At 45.8% G+C, this 21,698-nt stretch overlaps 1 protein-coding gene across 1 annotated transcript; it reads left to right on the top strand.

The window, feature by feature from the left end:
• Positions 1–402: 402 nt before the first annotated feature.
• On the top strand, positions 403–20,110 carry SEC11A (SEC11 homolog A, signal peptidase complex subunit). Its single transcript, XM_024210455.1, has 6 exons — positions 403–494; positions 2,429–2,538; positions 10,813–10,962; positions 14,232–14,351; positions 19,576–19,633; positions 19,822–20,110. Exons 1-6 carry the CDS (start codon positions 444–446, stop codon positions 19,870–19,872), a joined length of 540 nt encoding a protein of 179 aa, XP_024066223.1. The 5' UTR covers positions 403–443; the 3' UTR covers positions 19,873–20,110.
• Positions 20,111–21,698: the final 1,588 nt, after the last annotated feature.

Raw genomic sequence — 21,698 nt, 5'->3', positions numbered from 1 at the left:
TTAAAACAGAGTTGTGACCCACTTTAGGATCCTAACTGCATTTGAGATCTGCTGCTCTAGTGCTTGCTTCCTCATCCCAGAAGCTTATCATGGTTTCTTCCTTTGATGATGGGTTCCCTACAGCATGACAAGATTTTTAGAAGTGAGTGCTAAAGGCAGATGTTCTATCTGGTCTGTAGTAGTTCACACTCTAAGCCATAAAACTGCCATAGTCTGGGCAGGGGGCACTGAAGGGGTGGGGGCAGAGGCAGGGGAATGAAGGCAGGTCGGGTCGGCTGAGGTCAGGGGGCGAGGCTGGAAGGTGGGGTCGGGGTGATGTCGGAGGAGGGGCGAGTGGCGGTGAAGTGCTTTGCGGGCGGGGTCTGGGGCAGGCGCTGCCGGAAGCGGTGCTGCGGCCCGGAGCGGAAGTGGCGCGCTGGCGGCCGGCGCTGGCGGCTCCCGCGATGCTCTCCCTGGACTTTCTGGACGATGTGCGGCGCATGAACAAGCGGCAGGTGAGGCCTCGGAGCGCCCGAGCCCGGTGGCGCTGGCGGTCTCCGGTCAGGCACCGGGCGTTGCTCTGCTCCCCGCGCAGCCTGCCCTGCAGGCCCGGGCCCGGCGCCCGTGGGGAGCTTTGGCCTGGGCTGCGGCGTCCTGTTGCCGCAGGGCGTGGAGCTGCCCACTATGGCCCCTGGGCACCCAGGCGGTCTGGGGGGGGAGCAAGGGCCGGCGCCCCCTTTTCCTTCCGGCCGGCGCCCCGTTCCGCCCGCCCGCGGAGCTGAGCCGGGTGAGGGGCGTGGGGACGGGCTTTGGCTCGTGTGGCTGGTGATGCCCCGCTGTGACTGGCTTTGAAGCCCCCGGTGTTAGTCCCCTGGCCTGAGGAGATTGGCAGTGGCCCTGGGGGTCGCACGGATTTTCTGAATTTTGCTGCAGTGCACTGTCCCCCAGGTCTGACCCCTTGCCTATTGTGTGGTCATCAGTGCAGGAGCATCCTGTTCCTGGGCTTCAGACCAGTGGCGGATTTAGAGTTAGTGGGCTCCTATGTTCAGCTTCATTTTTGGGGTCCCCCCATGGACCCAGCCAAGAAAAAGTACATTCTCTCTTATCTCCCCCACCCCCTGTTTTTCATTCTTTTTTTCCCAGAACTTTAAGGTTAACTATAAACTGACTGTCCTTCTAATCATGCCAGACTCCAAGGGGAAGTTTTTTCAAAATATTTATCCTTTGAGGATCAAAAAGTGCTTTAAACTAAGATTAACTAAATCAATTCTCTGAATATTCTTGTGGGGTGGATAAAGAGTATATAGAAATCACTTCCGCCACTGCTGAAAGGTAGCTACCTCTGTGGTAGAACCCAGCAGCTATTTAGCAGAGCACAAAAAGACTACACCACAACTGAAGGGCCAAAACAGAAGAAAACATAATCTCAACTGACTCCATGCCATGCTTTGGGAAATTCCAGATCAGAACCTTTTAGCTCGGGATTTTAATGCTCCAATTACATAAATCTCTATATGTTTGCTTAAAAGTGGCATACATGCATCATATAGTTCATGTTCATTAGTTATAAAGTGCCATACAGAACATGGCACTTCACAAAAATATATTAAGCTTACATCCTTGTGCCAAAAGAGCTTACCTTCTGAGGCTAGCTTATGATTGTGCATTTATCTCTGAATAACAGGCAGCATGCAGCTGTACTGACCCATGACGAGCCCTGAGTGGCACCGAGTTGGACTCAGATTCTCATTGCTTTCTTGCCCACAAATTTGGAGGGAAGTCATTTACTACAGCCTTTGAAAGGGTGCAAATTCCCCCCACCCCCCACTTTCATGCTTTATCAGCTCTCCTGGTTGGTGGGGAGGAGAGTTGAAACATCACCCATTCTCTCCCTCCCCCAGTGGGCTGCGCCCAGCTGCCCTCACCAGGCAGCAGCAAGCCGCACGAACGCGGGCCGGAGGACTCGGGAAGAGCAGGGGGCAGCCATGCAGCCGGAGAGAAGTGGCGGTTTCCCCTTCAAAGCGCTGCTTCTCTCTAGCCGGCTGCGTGGCCGCCCTGTACTCCTCCTGCATCCTCCGGCCCCCGTTCACAGTGCTTGTCGCCACCCGCACCTCCCACCTGCTTCCCTGAGGCTGTGGGTGAGCCTCCCTCCCTCCCTGTTTTCCTGCCCCCCACAGCTTCTGCCCCTGCAGTCCAGCCCCGCAGAGTGGGCTGCCCGAGTGTCCGGCCCAGGGGCTCCCTGTTGTTGGGGGGCCGCGTGCCAGGGCATGGTATGTTTCATGGTAAATCCGCCCCTGCTTCAGACCTAGCCTGCTTGCAAAGGCAGCGCCTCATAGTCACTCACTTGTTGGAAATCTGTTTTCCTCTTTCTCCACAACGTCACCACCTGTAAGGTTATTACATATCCATGTCTGTGCTCCCATAACCTAGTGTCTTTTTCTTATTGCAGCTGTATTATCAGGTGCTGAACTTTGGGATGATTGTCTCCTCAGCTTTAATGATCTGGAAGGGGCTAATGGTGGTTACAGGAAGTGAAAGTCCCATTGTAGTGGTACTCAGGTAAAAATTGTTTGACTTTCAGACTTCTCATGAGGTGTGGCTAATGGGGCATAACATGGATCTGGCTTTGAGAGGATGGGAGGCTGAATGTTTCCGTTCAGGGAAGGAACACAAATGATTCAGCCTCTATAGCATTTCAGCAACACTGGCTTAAAGATGACTTGGCTGAGAAGCATTCATTCATATATTATTTGAATGTCCAGCATCTCCTGTACACTTTTTAGCCAGACTTCCTTTTAGTCTAGTTCTTGTTCTTCATGCACCGAAAATTGCTCATGTGGCTTTAAGCTTACTGGTGGACTCCCAGCTGTTTTCCTCATGCCCCTGCATAACATCAGAGTTCAAATCCAAAAACAAGGGAGTGCTCAGGTGACACTTCTCACACTGTATGGTAAAGCATGTGACTCAGGAAGCTCAAGGCTGTTAGAATCCTATGGGGAGCATTTTTTTTATAAGCACCCGAGATGGGCTTCAGATGCTAACACCCACCACGTGCTGGGCCATGTCAGAAGACACAGTCTCTGCCTCAAAGAGCTTACAATCTAGTTCAACTCAGAAGAACAGTGGGGGTGGGGAGAGGGAGGGAGACAAGCAAAGTGAATATTTATATATAAAAATTCAAACTGCCCCTTACTGCCCCTCAATGTAGCTGTTAGATATTAACTTCATGTGGGCATCAGGTAGAAGTGGATCTTGGAGAGGGACTTGCTGGAAGAGTGTACCTATCATGGGTACTAGGACAGACAATAAAAGCCCATCCTCTCAACTGAGGGGAGAGACCCAAAGCCTGGGCAACACATGAGAAAATAGGGACAAAAGTAAAAGGTCATAGGGCCAAAACAAGGTATCCAAGGGGGAACACGAAGCAGCGAACCCAGGTCAGTGCTCACTACTCCTCAGAGGAGTCCAAGAAGCTAGTGGATGCTGCCCAGAGATGTGGTACAACAAGGGACCAGAAGCAGGCCCCAGAGTTGCAGATCACCCACCACCACCTTTGAGCTTCCTTAGCCTGATCTGGTGGATGACAAGGAGGTCTTACAACTTTGTGGGCCATGGAAGGAAGACAGTGTAGTGGCCTTATGGATGGGTTCAGTGCAGACATTCCAGGTCTAAGTGATCGCATAGAAGTGAGCATGAAGATGTCTGGAAGAAATGACGAAGGAGGGAGGTCATAGGTAAAGTAGAGGTGATGGGGGTGGGTGGGGGGGGGGTGTCCTATTGATTCTCTGCAAGATTGGGTTACCAGTAAAGCGGTGCATCTATTTATGTTGTAAAGATTATCTTTTCAAAAGGATAGCAACTTGAACTGAAACTAAATTGTGGCATACAACAGAAAATATAAATGCATTATTTTCCCCTGTCTTCATTGTTTTCCATCTTGCTGCTACATGTATATTTAAAGCACGCGAAGAGCTCTTAATGGCAGTGAAATTGAAATCATGAGGAAGTCAATGTAACAGATGGAGACACTCAGCAGGGAAACTTATGATTGCTATTAGTATAACAAATGTGAACAGAATTGTTTAGTGTCTTGGCTTGCGATTGAATGTGCTGTGCTGCTCTCTTGTAACAAGGCTCGGAGTGTGCTGACCACTCTGTTTCACGCCCAGAGTTCTATTTTCTGGCCATCCGATGAGCTAGCTGTAAGACTACAAGGCAAGTTTTCCTTCTCACTTCAGTAGATCTGGCTGAAGGCTATGCATATGACTCCATGGGAAATGCTTTCTTTCACATGGCATCTTGACTCTGTGTGAGCTAAGAAATGCAATAGGAAATGAGTGGGGCTGGTGTCCGCTTGTTGTGACTTGAAATAGCTTCCTGTTGCTGAAATTCCTGGGGCAGTGGCTATAAAGTAGAACCTCAGAGTTACGAACACCAGAGTTCTGAACTGACTAGTCAACCACACACCTCATTTGAAATCGGAAGTACACAATCAGATGGCAGCAGATACAAAACAAACAAATACAGCACAGTACTATGTTAAACATAAGCTACTAAAAAATTAAAGGGAAAATTTGAAGATTTGACAAAGTAAAGAAATTGTTTCTGTGCTTGTTTCATTTAAATTAAGATGGTTAAAAGCAGCATTTTTCTTCTGTATCATAGTTTCAAAGCTGTATTAAGTCAATGTTCAGTTATAAATTTCTGAAAGAACAACCATGATGTAACCAGAGTTACGAACATTTCAGAATTATGAACAGCCTCCATTCCCGAGGTGTTCGTAACAGAGGTTCTACTGTACCTATTGCGGGTACTGGCTTCTCCAGAATGTACCTGTACTGACTTCACAGGTCCCGTTCTCTGGGGACATTGGCTTTGCAGCTTGTCAGTGTTTATCATCACGTCACTTTGAAAACAAACTAGTGAAACTTCTATCTCTTACTGCCGATTCCTCAGAGTGCTGATGAGAGGCACTTCAGCCACTTCCCGTTGAGTAAGATGGGAGGCCATAAAGTCACTTTTCCTTTTCAGTGAAATGATATCTTCTGACAAGCAACCTTTGCCTAGTATCTCCAGGCACAATGGGAGTACATGCAATGCTTGAAGTACGTTTCCTTTTATAGTGACTTTATTTGCAATTAAAAAGGTTAGGGATGCTGTAATGTTCTGCCATTTACAAGAAAAAAATTGAGTAGGAGTGCCTGCAGTGAGACTGTTTGAGGAACCATGCTGAATCACAAGAACTGATCTCTAGCACAGTCTGTCTGAGAACTTGAGAGCCCTTCTATTTTGAGCATATGTGCTAGACAGGATGTGTCTACACTGACCTTAAGGCCTGGTCTGCACTACAAAGTTAGGTTGATGTAAATTACCTTTCATTGACCTATTTGTGCACATATCTACTACAAAAATTTTTCTCTGGTCGATGTTAGCACCCTGTTTACTGACACAGTAAAACCACCTCTGAGGTCAACACTGCAAGTGTAGATGCTGCATGACCTGTGTTAACCCTAACAGTCCTCCAGCAGCTGTGCCAGAATGCCCTATTATCTGTGACAATGACCGCTCTGGCCACAATCTTAAACTCCACTGGACAGGGCTAACAGAGACCAGAATCACCACCTCCTTAAAACCCCCTGCATATTTTTGAAATCCCTTTTCCTGATTGCCCACCTTGGCAAGCACACCTCGCAGCTCACCCTTGTGTGCAGCTGCCCAACTAACTGTGTCTGCATGCACACAGAGAAGTACTAGATGTGCTCCTGCCTGGTGTAGACAGGAGGTATTGGATCTCATGGGCCTGTGGGGTGAAGAGGCTGTGCAAGCACAGCTATGGACAAGCCTTAGAAACATGGACATCTACAAGCAGCTTGCATGGGGGATGCAGGGAAAGGGTATGACTGGAATCAGCAGCAGTGCTGTGTGAAAGTTAAGGAATTTTGCCTGGGATACCACAAGACCAGGGAGCACAACAATGGACCAGGTGTTATGCTGTTGATCTGCTGCTTCTTCAAAAACTGCATGCCATACCTGGCAGAGGCCCCACCAGCACCCCACACACCATTGCAGATACATTGGAGGAGTCTGAGACAGCCCACAACTGTGGAAAAGTGAGGATGACGACATATAGCCAGGGACTCTGGCAATGCTGCAAACTAGAACGTGCTTGAGACTCTGCCACAGTACCGCCCGGCAAGTGTGGATGAGCCTGATGAAGGGAAAGGGAACTCAGATACGTGTGTGCATACCTTTCCTTGCAATGTTTAAATGCAGGGATGGTTCCTGGTCCATCCCCAAGTTAACAAGACAGACAAAAGGAACAACTTTTCATACAAGAGGAGGTAGCGTTGTCATCTGTCTTTCATTGCCCTGGTGGGTTAGACAGTGGGTGGCCCATGCAGCATGCTTTATGTGCATAGGGATGTCCCTTTTGTCTTCCAGAAAGATTTCAATGAAACTTTAATGGAGATACTCTGCAGTCTTCTCCAAAAGGTTTCTAGGAATGGCTGCTTTATTCCTTCCTCCAAGGTAGGATACTTTCCCACGCTGCTCTGCAATGACTTTGGCGGGTACTATTGTAGTAAACAGGCTAGCGGAATATAGGCCAGTGTGGTTTTAGGATGCAGTTAGCAGCTGTGTTCTCTGTGCCTTTGTGAGCCTCAGGTGATCAGCTAAAATTACCACTCAATGTGGAAAATAGTGCCAGTGTTCAGTGCCATTGCCCTATGCCAGCGGTTCTCAAACTGTGGGTCGGGACTCTGTTTTAATGGGGTCTCCAGGGCTGGTGTTAGACTTGCTGGGGCCCGGGGCTGAAGCCCAAGCCCCACTGCCTGGGTCCAAAGCCGAAAGGCTTCCACCATGGGTGGTGGGGCTCAGGTTACAGCCACACACACACTCCCCTCCCTGACCTGGGGCTGAAGACCTTGGGCTTTGGCCCCCTGTCTGGGGCAGTGGCTTTAACTTTGCCCCACCCAGGGCAGTGGGGCTTGGGCGGGCTCAGGCTTCAGTCCCCCCTCCTGGGGTCAATGTAATAATTTTTGTTGTCAGAAGGGGGTTGCGGTGCAATGAAGTTTGAGAACCCCTGCACTATACTCATACCCATGGAATAGGGAATGAACTTCTATGGGTACGTCTTCACTACCCGCCGTATCGGCGGGTAGCGATCGATTTATCAGGGATTGATATATCGCATCTCGTTAAGACGTGATATATCGATCCCCGAATGCGCTCCCCGTCGACTCCGGAACTCCACCGGAGCAAGCGGCGGTAGCGGAGTCGACGGGGGAGCCGCGGCCGTCGATCCCGCGCCGTGTGGACCCCAGGTAAGTCGATCTAAGATACTTCGACTTCAGCTACGTTATTCACGTAGCTGAAGTTGCGTATCTTAGATCGATCCACACCCCCCCCAGTATAGACCAGCCCTATATCTTCATACAACAGAAGATTCTTCTCCCAAACCTGGTGATCATATTTACTGTGGCTGGGGCCAGAGAGTGGTGCTGTACCAAGGCGATCCAAAGCTGAAATGTTAATAAGCATTTCTTCAGGGCTTATGTGAATAATGGATGTGTCTGTAAATCTGATGTCACATCTGTTTTTTATCAGTAGCTTCTGTCATGGCAGCCTTGAAGGGTGTCCCCTCCACACCCACAGAATGCCTGACCCTGAGGACGAGGTGAAGGAAGAGGACTATAGAGGACATGTCCAGTGAAATCCTACAAGCCAGTGTTGCATCAGACCAGGAACAAAAGGCTTGGAGGGCCAATATGAATGACAGCGTGGAAAAGGACAGGGGACAGTAGGAAGGCCCAAGAGTCCCAGCAAGACGAGGAGCGGGAAAATACTCTAGGACATTATGGGTCTTCTCAGGTAGCAAACACAAAGGCTACTGGTCCATAATTCCTGGACGCTCCACCCTTTGCAGTCCTTGGAGAACTCCATGATTGCTGCTGCTCCCTACACCTTTCCAACATACCCATGGCATCATGAGGGCACATGCCTACCATTGCCTATGCCTACCACTCCACCCTAGGAGACAACAGGGAAGACCACAACCTCACATACTGACCTGCAAGAACGGCTGGTGTATGTGGGCCCACGATGAACTACGTTTGTGCACTCAAGTGGACGTGTGTTTACTTAGTTTCTAATTTTAAATTTTCACCCCATTAAGTTATGTTAAAAATCTGTATAACATTGCCTGTGGGGTGTTTTTGCACATTGATTTTCTGCACTATTTATTCCCATTCAAAGTTTTGTTTTTGGAGAACCAAATTATCTTAGTTCACAAATGCAGAATGCATAGTGGTAGTCAAAGCAAACAATACTTGTAAATGCAAACCAAGCACACACAACTCACAGCTTCAGTAAAATGAACAGTCATAGTTATAAACGTACAGAAAGCACTATGCAATTCTTTGAGGCACCCAAAGCTCCAGGCCCAGAGAACACTTCCACACAAAACACTGCTGTAACTGATGACTAAAGTGAATTTTCAAAGCCTCCCTCAGTCGCATAGCTCCATATTGTTTGGGCTCTTCAGAGTCAGCAGACAGCCTACCCTCCACTCTGATGGAAGCGTCTTTTCCTCCTTTGCCTGACCGATACTGTGCAGAACACAACAGGCAGCTATAATCATGGGTTTTCCATGAGAAAAATATCCCAATCTGTTGAGTAAACACCACCAGTGCCCCTTCAGTTGTCTTTCTGCATCTGCTGAGAGTTGGATCTTTCCTCGGTGCTGTCCACCTGCCCAGTTTAAGGCTTCATGAGCCAGTGGAGTAAGGGATAGGCTGGGTTCCTCAGAATCACTGTTGGCATTTCAGTAGTGCCAGATGGTAATCCAGGGGTCAGGAGAGAATATCCTTGGTTGCAGTTTTTGCAAAAGTCTTGTTTTCGTCAAGATGGGAGCAATCATGCACCTTCTCTGACCAGCCCAAATTCATATCTGTGAAGCATCCCTGATGATACACCAGCACTGGCATAATCATAGAAAAGTAGCCCTTTCTGTTGATGTACAAGACGAGCTGATACCAAAACAGGGATGTGCATGCCATCTGCCGCCCCAGTGCAGTTTAGGAATCCCATTGCTGCAGATCCATCCACAGTGCTGAGAGTCACAGTCCTGCATAGCAGAAGACTATTAATAGCCCTGCACACTTGCATCACCAACAGCCCACACCGGATTTCCCAACTCCAAAATGATTTCCCACTGACCAGTAGCAATCCAACATTGCAAACTTCCAGTGCATGATTGCCACTCACTTCTCTATTGTCAATGCAGCTCTCATTCTGTTGTCCATGCACTGGAGCGCTGGGATGAGCTCGGCACACGGGTCCAGGAATGTGGCCTTGCATACCAAAAAGTTCTGCAGCCAATGCTCATTGTCCCATAGCTGCATTAAGATGTGTTCCCACCAGTCAGTGCTCATTTTGGGGGCCCAAAAGCTGCTCCCCACCATCTGCAGCTGCTCCATGAATGCCACCAACAACCTTGAACTGTTCTTTGCAATGTTGCTCAGCAAACTGATCTCAAAGAAATCCTCATGTCCACCATTGTTACTGTACTTTCTGTGGGTCTGCAAGTACAGGAGAATCACGCGTCTTGTGTTCTCAACATTTGTGAGAACAGTGCAGAGCTCTGTGCTTCTGTCAGAGTGGGATTTTTTAAAAAGGTGGGGAAAATTTGGGATATGTATGACATTATGGGATGGAGAAAGTTGCATGCTGAAAACTTGACCCCTAGCTCCTGCAGATCCTTGGGTGAGTCATTACTATCCCACAACACATTGCAAAAATTCCCCAAAAGGCATTGCAGCAGATGGCACACTGAATGCATACTTGTGGTGCACTGCACTTTACATCACACAAGTTCTCTGGGTGAATATGTATAGCTTCAATGGAAGCAGCCAAGTATGCCCACACCAAAGCGATATGCTAATTTCAGCGACTGCATGCAGACAAAGCTTGCGTCAGCTGAAGTCTGTAGCGTAGACATGGCCTAAAACTTCCCACCATTGCAGTAGTCCTGGTGCAGCTCTAGCAGTGGGGGGAAACAAGTTGCTGGTGGCCACCAGCCTCTTTGGTATCCAGACTTACTCTCAGTGGCAGAGAGCCTTGCCTGGTTGGCATGGTGGTGGTAACACTGATGGCTGCCAGTGCTTTATCTCTAGTAGAGCTGCACCAGTGGCAGTGTAGTGGTGGGAAATCAAAGCATAGTGTGGGTGAAACTGAAGTGTCTTGGCTTCAACTATTTTCCTCAGGGACTCTTAGTTTTGAGGGGGGAGCGAGGGGGTAGATTTAATGGATACTTTGGGTGATGAGCAATAAGACATTACAATTACATTGTCTTGATATATAGGTGCATATCTTCATACCAGATTAACTGTGTTAAGCAACATATTGTATATTGATCACATCTTGTTTTTATCATTAACATTCCCTTTTTTTCCAAAATTATTTAAACATGACCTTAACATGGTGTGTGTACGTTTGTAATGATTCATATTAACATTTTGGTTTTTTGGGGTGAAGCTGTATGTTTTGTAGGGAAAGGAAGGGAGAAAGTTTCAAGAGAATAGAAAGAAAGGAAAGCCAAGTGGAGGAGAGGGAATGTAATTTAATTATCCTCTGTATATATTTGTCTTGATTGTCTTACAGCTATGGGATTACTCTAAGCATCTCAGTGATTTCAGTATTTCGATTGTTTTCTTAAGGGGCTCTTTCCTAAGGGAGGACATTCTGGGGTTTACTTGAAACCATATAAATTTCAAACACTGATTCTAGTTTTTCAAATGTCCTTGTTTCATAACTGCTATTTTCCCTGTCTTACAGTGGCAGCATGGAACCTGCTTTTCACAGAGGAGATCTTCTGTTCTTAACCAACCGAATTGAAGATCCCATCAGGGTGGGAGAAATTGTGGTCTTTAGGATAGAAGGAAGGGAAATTCCAATAGTTCATCGAGTCTTGAAAATTCATGAAAAGTACGTATAGCGTCTGGGTGATGATTGTATTGCAAATGTCTGTAGCTGTGTCACCTTGGGCTGTGCTTCTCTCACAAAATATTCTGGTTGGTAAGTGGATGGGAGACATCAAGGAAAGCCTGGGTGCTGCAGGAAGTGCTGTGAAGGCTCTTACCTCAACACTGACCCGGTGTCCTACCAGAGTGCCAGGAAATAGCCTGCTGCTGGAAGGGTCTTCATGCAGATGAATTACAGTCAGGTCCTCATTACTTGTGCTAAAGATCTCTTGCCATTTTTCATAAGTTGGAGGCTAATCCTGGAGTCCTGACCCCAACTATGGGCAATTCTGCCTCCCTTAACTTCCTCTGCAATATTACTGGAATACAGTACTTTTCATTTCCTGTCCCATAATGCTGGGTAGTGTTCATATTCTCTGTTATGTAGCTCCTCTGTTCTGCCCCAGAGGTGATTGCATTTCAGTGGTGAGTGAAGTAACTTCTATATATTTAAAGTTTTGAGATCCTTTAGATACATGTAGTGTGTTAACTTAAAACGTGTTGGTTTTTAATATGCCAGTTCTCTTGTTCTCATTCTGGGACAGGGTAAATCTACCTTAGGAAGGCCTGATTACCTGGGCTGTATATCATTCCTTCTCTGTAAACCTTGAGCCAGCGTGAGTCTTGCATTTTGTTCTGGAGTGGGGGAGATGGTCATTCTGATTTGTTCCTTGAGCAAGTTCTGCAGTTCTGGGCCAGCTTCCAAGAAAACACCATCCTGTGTTCATGAGACTCCCTCTTCCATGTTTCCAGTGGCTGGTGGTGGTGGTCACACATGAGGGCAGTTCCTCAGGTAACTTGGGCCAGTCCCGTGGAGGGATTTGAGAATAAGCTCTTAAATTGGATCCTATATTCCATGGAGAGCCAAGGCAGAGAGTGGTTTCTAGAGGTGATGGGCTCCCAGTAGGTGGTGGTGCTGCATCCTGAATAACCTGGAGTTTTATCAGGACTGATGGAGTCATTCCTAGATACAGTGAATTGTAGTAATGGAGTGTGGAGGTCACATGTGCGAGAATTACTGTGGCCAAATCCCTTTGATAGATAGGGTGGCTTTCCACCTTCAGCCTCAATGCAATTCTAATAGCTACAGCTATGTTGGTACCTAGAAACAGTAGAGTGTAGAATGACCCCAACGTTGTAAATCATCTCGACATCTGAAGGGTAGGATGCCTCAATGGTGGGGGTGATGTTAGTTGTGATGAGTTCTACAAAGTGCTTCCTTCCCCACCATCATGATCTGTCTTGCCAGACTTCAGTTTCAGCCAGCTGCTCTCCTTGTGCAGCCCCGCTTAACTCTCCTCTCAGGGTGAGTTCCAGATCTGCTAGTTAATAGAACCAGTCTTTTTCTATTGATTTATTTATACAAAAATCTTGATCAATAAAGGAAACCCTCTGTGCTATTTTTAGTCTTTTCTCAGAGTAGAACTGCACTTGGACCTCCAAGTGCATGCAACCAGTGCAGGTGTGGCTGAGATGTGGATTCTTTACTAAACTTTCCTCTTCCTTCCCAAACTTCCCATCCTTGACTTCACTTCAGAGCTAAACATTTTTTAAAGAATGATATGAATGTGTTCAGCTGTTGCTGAGCGTTGAGATGGCCATGGGTGGACTGTAGGCAAGGCCTTGTGCTTTGCATTCTGTGGAATCCTCTCCCTTTCCCAGAATCTCAAGTTACATTTAGAAATAAAATCTAGTCCTCATGTTTGTACAGAGAACCTTTAAAGCCATGAGCAGTGTGAAGCAGAGCAGACAGCCTGAAGCAATGGGTCTGAGGTCTGACCAGCCACATTCATTTCAATGGGTGTTAACTCTGAAACCTAAAGATAACTGTTTAATTTTTGACACTTCTGCCATCACCAGCAGCGAGTTTGAGTATTTACCCTAGAGTTAAGCTGCCTCCTGTTTCTCCCTAGATACCAAAAGTCCCAGCTGTTCTCTACCCAGTGGCCAAAATTTCTAGCTTCCTGATTTACAATTTCCATTGTGTAGTAATGGGCTGTCAGTATGAGACTCTGTAGCCTATTGAAAACCAAAAATGCGCAGATTCTTATCTTTCTCTGACTCCAGATCAAATCTCCTTTGTTTACAAAGGAAAGTGTGTTCTACCCATCAGCCTTACAAAGTCCTTCTGGACTAAGAACTAAACTGGATTCATTCTCTACCTCCAGAGGTAAAGATTCTGCTGTCAGAATTAACTTAACAGTTCTATCGCTTTGTGAGACAGGCTAGAATCCAGTTCCCTCTCCCAGAGCTTGGTGACTCTGCAGGGCTAATAAGGATGAGAAGCTGTGGCAACTTATGTTTAGCACTCAGGTCAGCTGCTTATTCTGATAGCTAGTTTCTCTGGAGTTCAGATCTGTACTGCGAGAAGAAGCCACCGTTGCATGATCCTTTTTGAGAGCAGACCTGCACTGTACACGCCTATTTTGACATCCTCACGTGTTGCTGAATTGCAACAATAAGCTCTCTGAGGCAGCCTTCATGTACTGTATCTATGACAAGGCTGTCCGTACCTAGGACACTTTAAGGACACTCCTACTGCTACTCGAATGCAGCTGGCTCTGCGTTCTTCTTGGACTTCCTTCTTCTTGGCTGCAGACAGTGTCAGAGCACCAGTAGGTTCGAGTGTGGTGGAGGGAGTGCACACAATGAAGAGCTTCCACATGCTTTCCTGCAGGTGATTGATTTGATGGTAGGCTTGCAAATTGGGAAGCTCATGACATGCTGAACCAAGCCATAAGAGCAGCTCCAGTTGACACGTGCTTTCAGAGGACCATTCACAAGTGACTGGAATGTGCCGAAGCCCAGTTGATAGCACTGTTTTGTGGACTGCCACTTGGAAATATGCATCACTTGGGAGCTCTAAAAAATGGAAGGAAATAGGAGACACTGCAGGTCGAAAGGGAGGCAGAAAGGATCAGAAGCAGGAGAGAAATTACTGAGAGAGAAGCAATCCCACATCCCATCAGTGCCATCCAGAAACTCTTAGGAAAGAACGTCAGTGTGTTGGAATTAGTGGGGCCAGGAGCGCTCTCTCTCTTGTGTTTTAAATGTTTCTAAATATTTAATCTGCCCTTCAAAAAGGGCTTTGAAGGGGGAGGGTTCCACTTGGCTGGGACCTCTGACAAACCTGTGTGTTTGAAATGTTTGTATATCTTAGTCCCTGCAGTCATTGTACTTGCTTGGAATAGCTGTGTGGCTCATCTGTGACCTGTGGTCTCTTTTCTTTGTAAGGCAAAATGGAGACATCAAATTTTTGACAAAGGGAGACAATAATGCCGTTGATGACAGAGGGCTGTACAAACAAGGGCAGCACTGGCTGGAGAAGAAAGACGTGGTGGGGCGAGCAAGAGGGTAAGTGAAGCTATCCAGCAGAGGAGGGTGTGCTCTGACCAGTGCTTGTCTCCAGTGTGAGCTGGAAAATGCCTTCTTCTGTTGAGCTCTTCCCTGTTGGGGTTTCTGTGGTTTTTGATTAAAGTGGCGTGTCAGCAAGTAATGTGTGGAATTGAGTAACAAAGGTAAGTTCACTTCTTGGCTTGCCTTGACCAAAGGTACCCATGTGTGAACTGCCCTCCAGGTTTCTGTTCATTTCCTGTCTTGGAGGTGGATGAGCTGTCGTGTAGCCTCTTCCAGAACTCAATTAAAGCTGATCTGCAATAGGAGTGTACCCTTTCACTGCTTTATGATGGATAAAGAAGGCTGGAAAGGCTTTTTACATTCAAAATTCAGGTCTTGCCTGCCTGGTGACATTTGTGCCAAAACTGCACTAGGTCCCAAGACAATGAAAGTTCAGCATCTGAAGATGGCGGGGATATTTTAATCAGGCTGCTTAAAGTTAATGTCTATTTAACTCTAATGCTTAATGAACAGTTGGGAGAAATGCCATCTCTGCCAAAGGTTCAATGCTTCTTTCAGTTACGGCACAAGAGCTCAAGAAACATCCCTGAGAATCCAAAGACATTCCCAGCAAAACTAGGGATTCATAAACTCATTATTTTTGATAATTACAATAGAAAACTTTCAGGCTTCTTTTACCCACGATAAAGAATCAAGTAAAGGCACAAGCTTAACTTAAAAAAAAAATCACCAAATTAATATCAGTAGCACTTGGATGAAAATTTTCAAAGGGGAGTACAAAAACTCTTTTGTCTGGAGTTGAAGATCAAATAGCTTAATGACTTGTTGATGCTAAATACTAAAAAGGCTTTTTGTTGCTTTCAGGGAAAGCATACTGGTGTATTGAAGAGTGTTTATATTTTTCTTATAAAATTAATCATTTTAGCTTCATTAAAAGAAATGATTGGCTGACTGAACTTTGGAAGGCATAATTAAGGCTAAGATTTAGTCATGGATAGTTTTAGTAAAAGTCACGGACAAGAAACAAAAATTCACGGCCTGTGACCTGACCATGGCTTTCACTATAAATATCCCTGACCAAAACTTCACAGCTCCTGGGGTACCACTGCTCTGGGGGAGCTACGGGGCCAGCGGTGGGGACTGACTGCCTCCCACTACCTGCTTGTATGAGGCCTCTGGAAACTCTGCTCCCATGGCCTCCGGGGTGGCCCTTGGGACCGCTGCTGCTCCAGTGCCCCAGCAGCCATCTGAGCAGCTGGCTCCAGGGCCACACCAGCAGTGGCCGGTGCTGCTGGCTCCAGGGCCACCCCCAGGTCCGTGCCAGCAGCAGCCAGTGTGTCGGGCCGTCCCAGGGCCAGCTGTAAGTGCTAAACTTCATCTTAATGTTCTCACAACCGTCTGGGAGATTGGAGTCCATTGTACCCAGATCTCTGCCTTATCTGGACAATTGTCCATTACAGAGCCAGTCTAAATATTCAAGTATGCACAACCCGCAGCACAGGCCTTAGGCTCCACTCTCCTACAGCTGGAGCCAGATGGTGACCTGAAGAGCTAGTTAAAGTTTGGGTGTCCCCCAAAGAATCTCCTTGCTAGAGCTCTAAAATCTTCAGGCCTGTCTTTTGTGTCCCAGTGGACAATAGGGGTGGAAAGTTCATTTCACAGGCCTACCCCAAAATGGCAAATGCTGGCTCTACTTCTGGTGTCAAATCTATGCAGAGTCCATCTGTCCCAAAACTTCCAGGTGTCTTAGACACACTTCATAGTAGTGTGACGTTGCACTCCATATGTTTTATGGAAATATGCTTATGAGTGTGAATATGATGTAACTGGAATATGCTTTATGCAAAAGGTCTCTTGTAAGGTATCATAACAAAGGTTATAACCTACTGAATATAGTCCTCCTATTTGTATGTATCATTCTTGTATCTGAAGCTAGAAATATGAAGTATAACTCTGCATAATTACAATAGGACCTCAATGTGTGGGCCATTAATGGTGGTTTAGAATCTTGATGGCTCCCATTGACTAGGACAATTGGTTTAAATGGCTCTGTTTACTTACAAACCTTCCTCTGTACCTATGGGCCAGCCCAGGAAGAATCGAGGCTGGGGTCTCACAGGACATGTTATCATGTCACCTGATACTGGAATCCATCTTAAATCTGGTACTTTTCCTTTTAGAAGGAGGGGTGGGAGCCCCCCCCTTTGGGACCCAGAGAGACGAAAGATTCCCGCCTTGTGCCAGAGCTATAAAAGGGGATGGAAAAGAACAAAGGGGGCCGACACTCATTAGAACACCCCTGCTTTCCACCTAAGATGTCTGCTGAAACTAACAAGGACTGTACCAGGGGAAAGGATTGGGCCCAGACTAGAAAGGTGTCTAGTCTGTGAAAGAAGCTTATTGGAACATCTCTGATTTTACCTGTAATCAGTTTCTTAATGTATTAGGCTTAGACTTGCGTGTTTTTGCTTTATTTTGCTTGGTGACTTACTTTGTTCTCTCTGTTATTTCTTGAAACCACTTTAATCTTACTTTTTATACTTAATAAAATCATTTTTGTTTATTAATGGACCCAGAGTAAGTGATTAATACCTGGGGGAGCAAACAGCTGTGCATATCTCTCTGTGTTATAGAAGGCAGACAATTTATGAGTTTACCCTGTATAAGCTTTATACAGAGTAAAACAGCTGGATGACTGAGTGCTGGAGTCAAATGACCTGCTGAGCAGTTTTTAGTTAAAGTCTGCAGCTTTGGGGGCGTGGACCAGACTTGTGTTGCAGCAGGCTAGAGTGTCTGGCTCAACAAGGCAGGGTTCTGGAGTCCCAAGCTGTCGGGGAAAACGGGCTCAAAGGTAATCTCAGCATGTCAGCTGACAGCCTCAAAGGATATGTGCGCAACTGATTGCTTGGAGACACTGGTAGTGATTTTAAGTGAGTTTTAAGTGTGGTGGCTGGAGACCAGACAAAGTGGTTACTGATTTGTTATTTTCTGTTTGCTTATTTCGGGAAAGTGAAGTAGGAACAGAAAAACAGGAAAATGAGTGAAAGCAGTGAAGCGATTGCGAAGTTGGAGCTTTTTAGGCTGCAAGTTGCAGAAAAGGAGAGGGAGTACCAGAGATTATTGCAACTGAAAGAACTGGAGATAAAAGAAAAAGAGAGAGAGGCAGCAAGCTCAGGAGGAAAAGGAAAGAGAGAGGCATCTAGCCCTGGAGTTAAAAGACAAAGAAATTGAGGCCCAGAAACAGGCTCAAATTGAAGCACAAAAAGCTGCCCACCAGCAAACCCTGGATTTAAAAGACAAAGTAATTAAGGCCCAGAGACAAGTCAAAATTGACCCAGAAGCATGAACTGGCTGTAATGGAGTGGAAGAGACAAAACTCTTCAGCAGCTGGCTCCACTTCCCCAAAAATCCACAAATGGGAACGGTTATGCCTGCAATATGATGAATCCAGTGATATTGCTGAATATTTCATCACCTTTGAGAGACTGTGCACTCTCCATGCGATTCCTGAGGATCAAAAAATGACTACTTTGATTGCAAAATTGACTGGGAGAGCTCTGGACATATTCAGTAAGATGCCTATTGCTGATGCTTTCAAATTATGGTAAATTTAAGGAACTGGTTTTGAAACAGTTCCAGATTACACCTGAAACCTACAGGGTAAAATTCATGAGTCTTAAGAGGGGATCTGGATTAAGTAATGTGGCCTGTGTAAATGAAATGAGAGATTTGTTAGACAAGTGAGTGAGGGGAAAAGGCATTTCAAGCTTTGAAGAAATGTGTGATTTGGTTAATCAGGAACAATTCCTGAATATGTGCAGTGATGATGTAAAACAGAATTTGTGGGACAAAAAGGTGGATGCAGTGGGTGAATTAGCTGGGTTTGCAGACTCTTATGAGCAATCACAAGCCGCAGTTAAACATAAACCACTGGCAGAGGGGTGTAGGGTTGGTGGAAAGCAGAATCACTGTTTTACCCCTGGGAAAAAGGAGGCTGGGCGTTCACCTCCCTATTCCCCTGTTTCTTGTCCCAAGTCTCCTGTACAAGCAAAGGAGCCCAGAAGGTAAGTCCACTGGGCACCTGAGGAATAACTGTCCTGGGCTGAGAGGGGACAGGCACCAGGTAACACATGCAGTTGCTGCTTCTCAGAGCACAGGGGTATTCCAGGCTACTGCCTCTTACCACACAGGATTTGTACAGGTTGCTTCTACACAAGCAAGCAGTGAGCATATGCATGCTGTTAAGCTTAGTGGTAAAGTGATCCAAGGTTGGAGGGATACTGTGGTCAGGAGGGACTTCATCCATGAGAAGGATTTATTACCAGGAAAAATGGCAGAATTAGAATTGGTGGGAGGTTATAAGGTCCTTGCACCTTTAGCTGAGGTACACATGGGAAACTGGTAACTTGCAGGCTGAACTAACTGTTGCAGTGGTGGCACACAATTTTGCACCGTTTCTACTGGGGAATGATTTTTTTGATGTGGCAGAATCTGTCCCAGGGTTTGTTAGAATTATTATAGAATGTGAACCACTGATTTATATCACAAAGGGGATAGCGGAAATAGAGGGGCTTCAGAAACCAACCAGAATGGTTAGAAGCTTGGAAAAACTCCCGTATGAGGAGACTGCAAAGATTGTGGTTGCTTACCTTAGCATAAAAGAGTAAGAAGGGGCATGATAGTTATACAAAATGATGAATGCTGTAGAGAAGGTAGAACAGGAACTCTATCTTCCTGTCTTATGATACAAGAACATGGGGACATGCAGCGAAACTGAGAGGCTGCAAACTTGAAACTGAAGAAAAATTCTTTTTTAGCAATGCATAATTAGCTGGATAAACTGATTGCCCCAAGATATCACTGAGGCCAGGAGCTCACAGGATTGAAAAAATGTTGGAGATTTATGGACAACAAGAATACCCCCAAGTTTTAATACCAGGGCTTTAAAACAAAAACCAAGAACTTGGGAAGGGAGGAAACCTGACTGCTTCAGAGCTTAACCCAGCCTATTACCTAAAGAGGGTTAAGGAGGAAGCTTTCCCTAGGGGAGGCTTTGCATCTTCCACTGAAGCAACTGTTCATAGAGAGTATCCTGTGCTTGATGGAGCACTCCTGTCATCCAGTCTGGCAATTTCTTTGTGCATATTCCAGGGCACAACTTAGCCTGTGAAATCTTCAGTGGAAACTATCTGAAATAAGTGGGTTTTTTTCTCTCTTGTAGATTTGTCCCCTACATTGGAATTGTGACTATTTTAATGAACGATTACCCCAAATTTAAGGTATGACATACTTATTTTTGTCACATTACACTAAGAAATGATTTTCTTGTTGGTTTGCTGAGGAAGCTTCTACGCACACAAGCTAAACTGTACTTAGTGGCGGCTCTTCTAAGCATGTTTATTGTTACTGTTAGTCTGTAGAGCTGAATGCACATTCTGATTGGTGATCCTACTGCTTTGTTTTTCAGTATGCCGTCCTCTTTTTACTGGGCTTATTTGTGCTGGTCCATCGAGAGTAGCCCAGTTGCACTGAAGTTCCTAGAGAAGATGCCACGTTTTTTGTAACCAAGCGTTTTGAGTAGAGAATGGCCTGATGTGTGGTGAGAAAGGAAAATGTACATTTCAATGCTTCTTAGCAGTTTGGGTTTGTTTTTTTACGGTGTAAGGAAGAATGTTAATCTCAGTATTTCCAATGGCTTGTCACATTTTAGCCTTTTTGTACATCGGTGAGTTTTTATATTAAAAGTCGAAGCCAAATGTTGTGTTTTGTGTTTTGAAGCTGAGCTTCATTTCTGAAGTGCCTACACAAGCGTTCTCTAGCTCGGTGCCGCTCCTGGCTGCGAGTGACCCCCTCCAGTTTGTAGTTTGACAGTGGGGATGGTAGCCTAGAGGCGACTGTCTTTTTTTCAAAACATGAATAAAATATTTTGCATATCCTCTAAAACGATACCTGCCACGTTCTTGTTTTAAAAATGGTTGGAATGCAAATTCTTCCGAGGCCTCATTGGAAAGGCCCAGGAATTTGGTGTTGTCTTAGGAATTAAACTGTCATTTGTTTATATGTTGCAGTAAAATAGCAGCTGTCACTTTAACTTTCTTTTTATGGGGTAAACCGTTCATATCTTTGGATATCTTAAAATCCTATTAAAATAATGTGCGTCTTGGACTGTGGGTAGGGGCTGCTTCATCCACCACTGCAATGGAACCACCACTTTGGAGGACCACAATGGCTGCTCAGCAGTGCACAGTGATGCTGAGCAGCCAAGGAACTTGGATAAGAACATCAGAACGGCCATACTGGGTCAGACCAAAGGTCCATCTAGCCCAATATCCTGTCTTCCGACAGTGGCCAATGTCAGGTGCACCAGAGGGAATGAACAGAACAGGTATCAAGTGATCAATCCCCTGTCGCCCATTCCCAGCTTTTGGCAAACAGAGGTTAGGGACATCATCCCTGCCCATCCTGACTCTATCCTCCGTGAATTTATCTAGTTCTTTTTTGAACCCTGTTATAGTCTTAGCCTTCACAACATCCTCTGGCAAAGAGTTCCACAGGTTGACTGTGCGTTGTGTGAAAAAATACTTCCTTTTGGTTTTTTTAAACCTGTTGCCTATTAATTTCATTTGGTGACCCCCCCTAGTTTTTGTGTTATGAGGAGTAAATAACACTTCATGACTGGTGTGGAGAAAGAAAATAAGGATTTTATAGACCTCTATCATATTCCCCCTTAGTCATCTCTTTTCCAAGCTAAAAAGTCCCAGTCTTATTCATCTCTCCTCATATGGCAGCTGTTCCATACCCGTAATCATTTTTGATGCCCTTTTCTGAACCTTTTCCAATTCCAATATATCTTTTTTGAGATGGGGTGACCAAATCTGCATGCAGTATTCAATATGTGGACATACCATGGATTTATATAGAGGCAATATGTTTTCTGTCTTCTTATCTATTCCTTTCCTAATGGTTCTCAACATTCTGTTCACTTTTTTGACTGCCGCTGCACATTGAGTGGATGTTTTCAGAGAACTATCCACAATGACTTCAAGATTTCTTTTTTTGTGTGGTAACATCTAATTTAGACCTCATCATTTTATAGATTATAAATAGATAGAAAATACCCAGTTGTAGCTGAGGGGTGGGTAGGATGCAGTTACCCAGGCTGGGGTTTGTCCAGGCTACAGAAGTAAATTTCCCTACAGTTGTGAAATGTGCTGTGGGATCTTCAGTGATCACAATTGCTCTAGCCATGTTTTATAGCTCCTCCCAAAGATGGTGGTAGCAGCACAGTACCCCTTTATGAGTGTTAGGTTGTGGTGGAGTAGTGCTAACGTAGGCCTTGGCTAC

The sequence above is a fragment of the Terrapene carolina genome, unplaced genomic scaffold (assembly GCF_002925995.2).
Source record: "Terrapene carolina triunguis isolate 2854851 unplaced genomic scaffold, T_m_triunguis-2.0 Scaffold67, whole genome shotgun sequence".
NCBI lineage: Eukaryota > Metazoa > Chordata > Testudines > Emydidae > Terrapene > Terrapene triunguis.
The sequence above is the reverse complement of the archived record's forward strand: the minus strand, read 5'-3'. Positions and strand labels throughout refer to the sequence as shown.

Bases quoted from the DNA above. Each gene is read 5' to 3' on its own strand.
- SEC11A (XM_024210455.1), top strand. From the start codon at position 444: ATGCTCTCCCTGGACTTTCTGGACGATGTGCGGCGCATGAACAAGCGG. The intron at 2,539-10,812 runs GTAAAAATTGTT...CCTGTCTTACAG, and splicing joins CCCATTGTAGTGGTACTCAG to TGGCAGCATGGAACCTGCTT. The intron at 19,634-19,821 runs GTATGACATACT...TTTGTTTTTCAG, and splicing joins ACGATTACCCCAAATTTAAG to TATGCCGTCCTCTTTTTACT.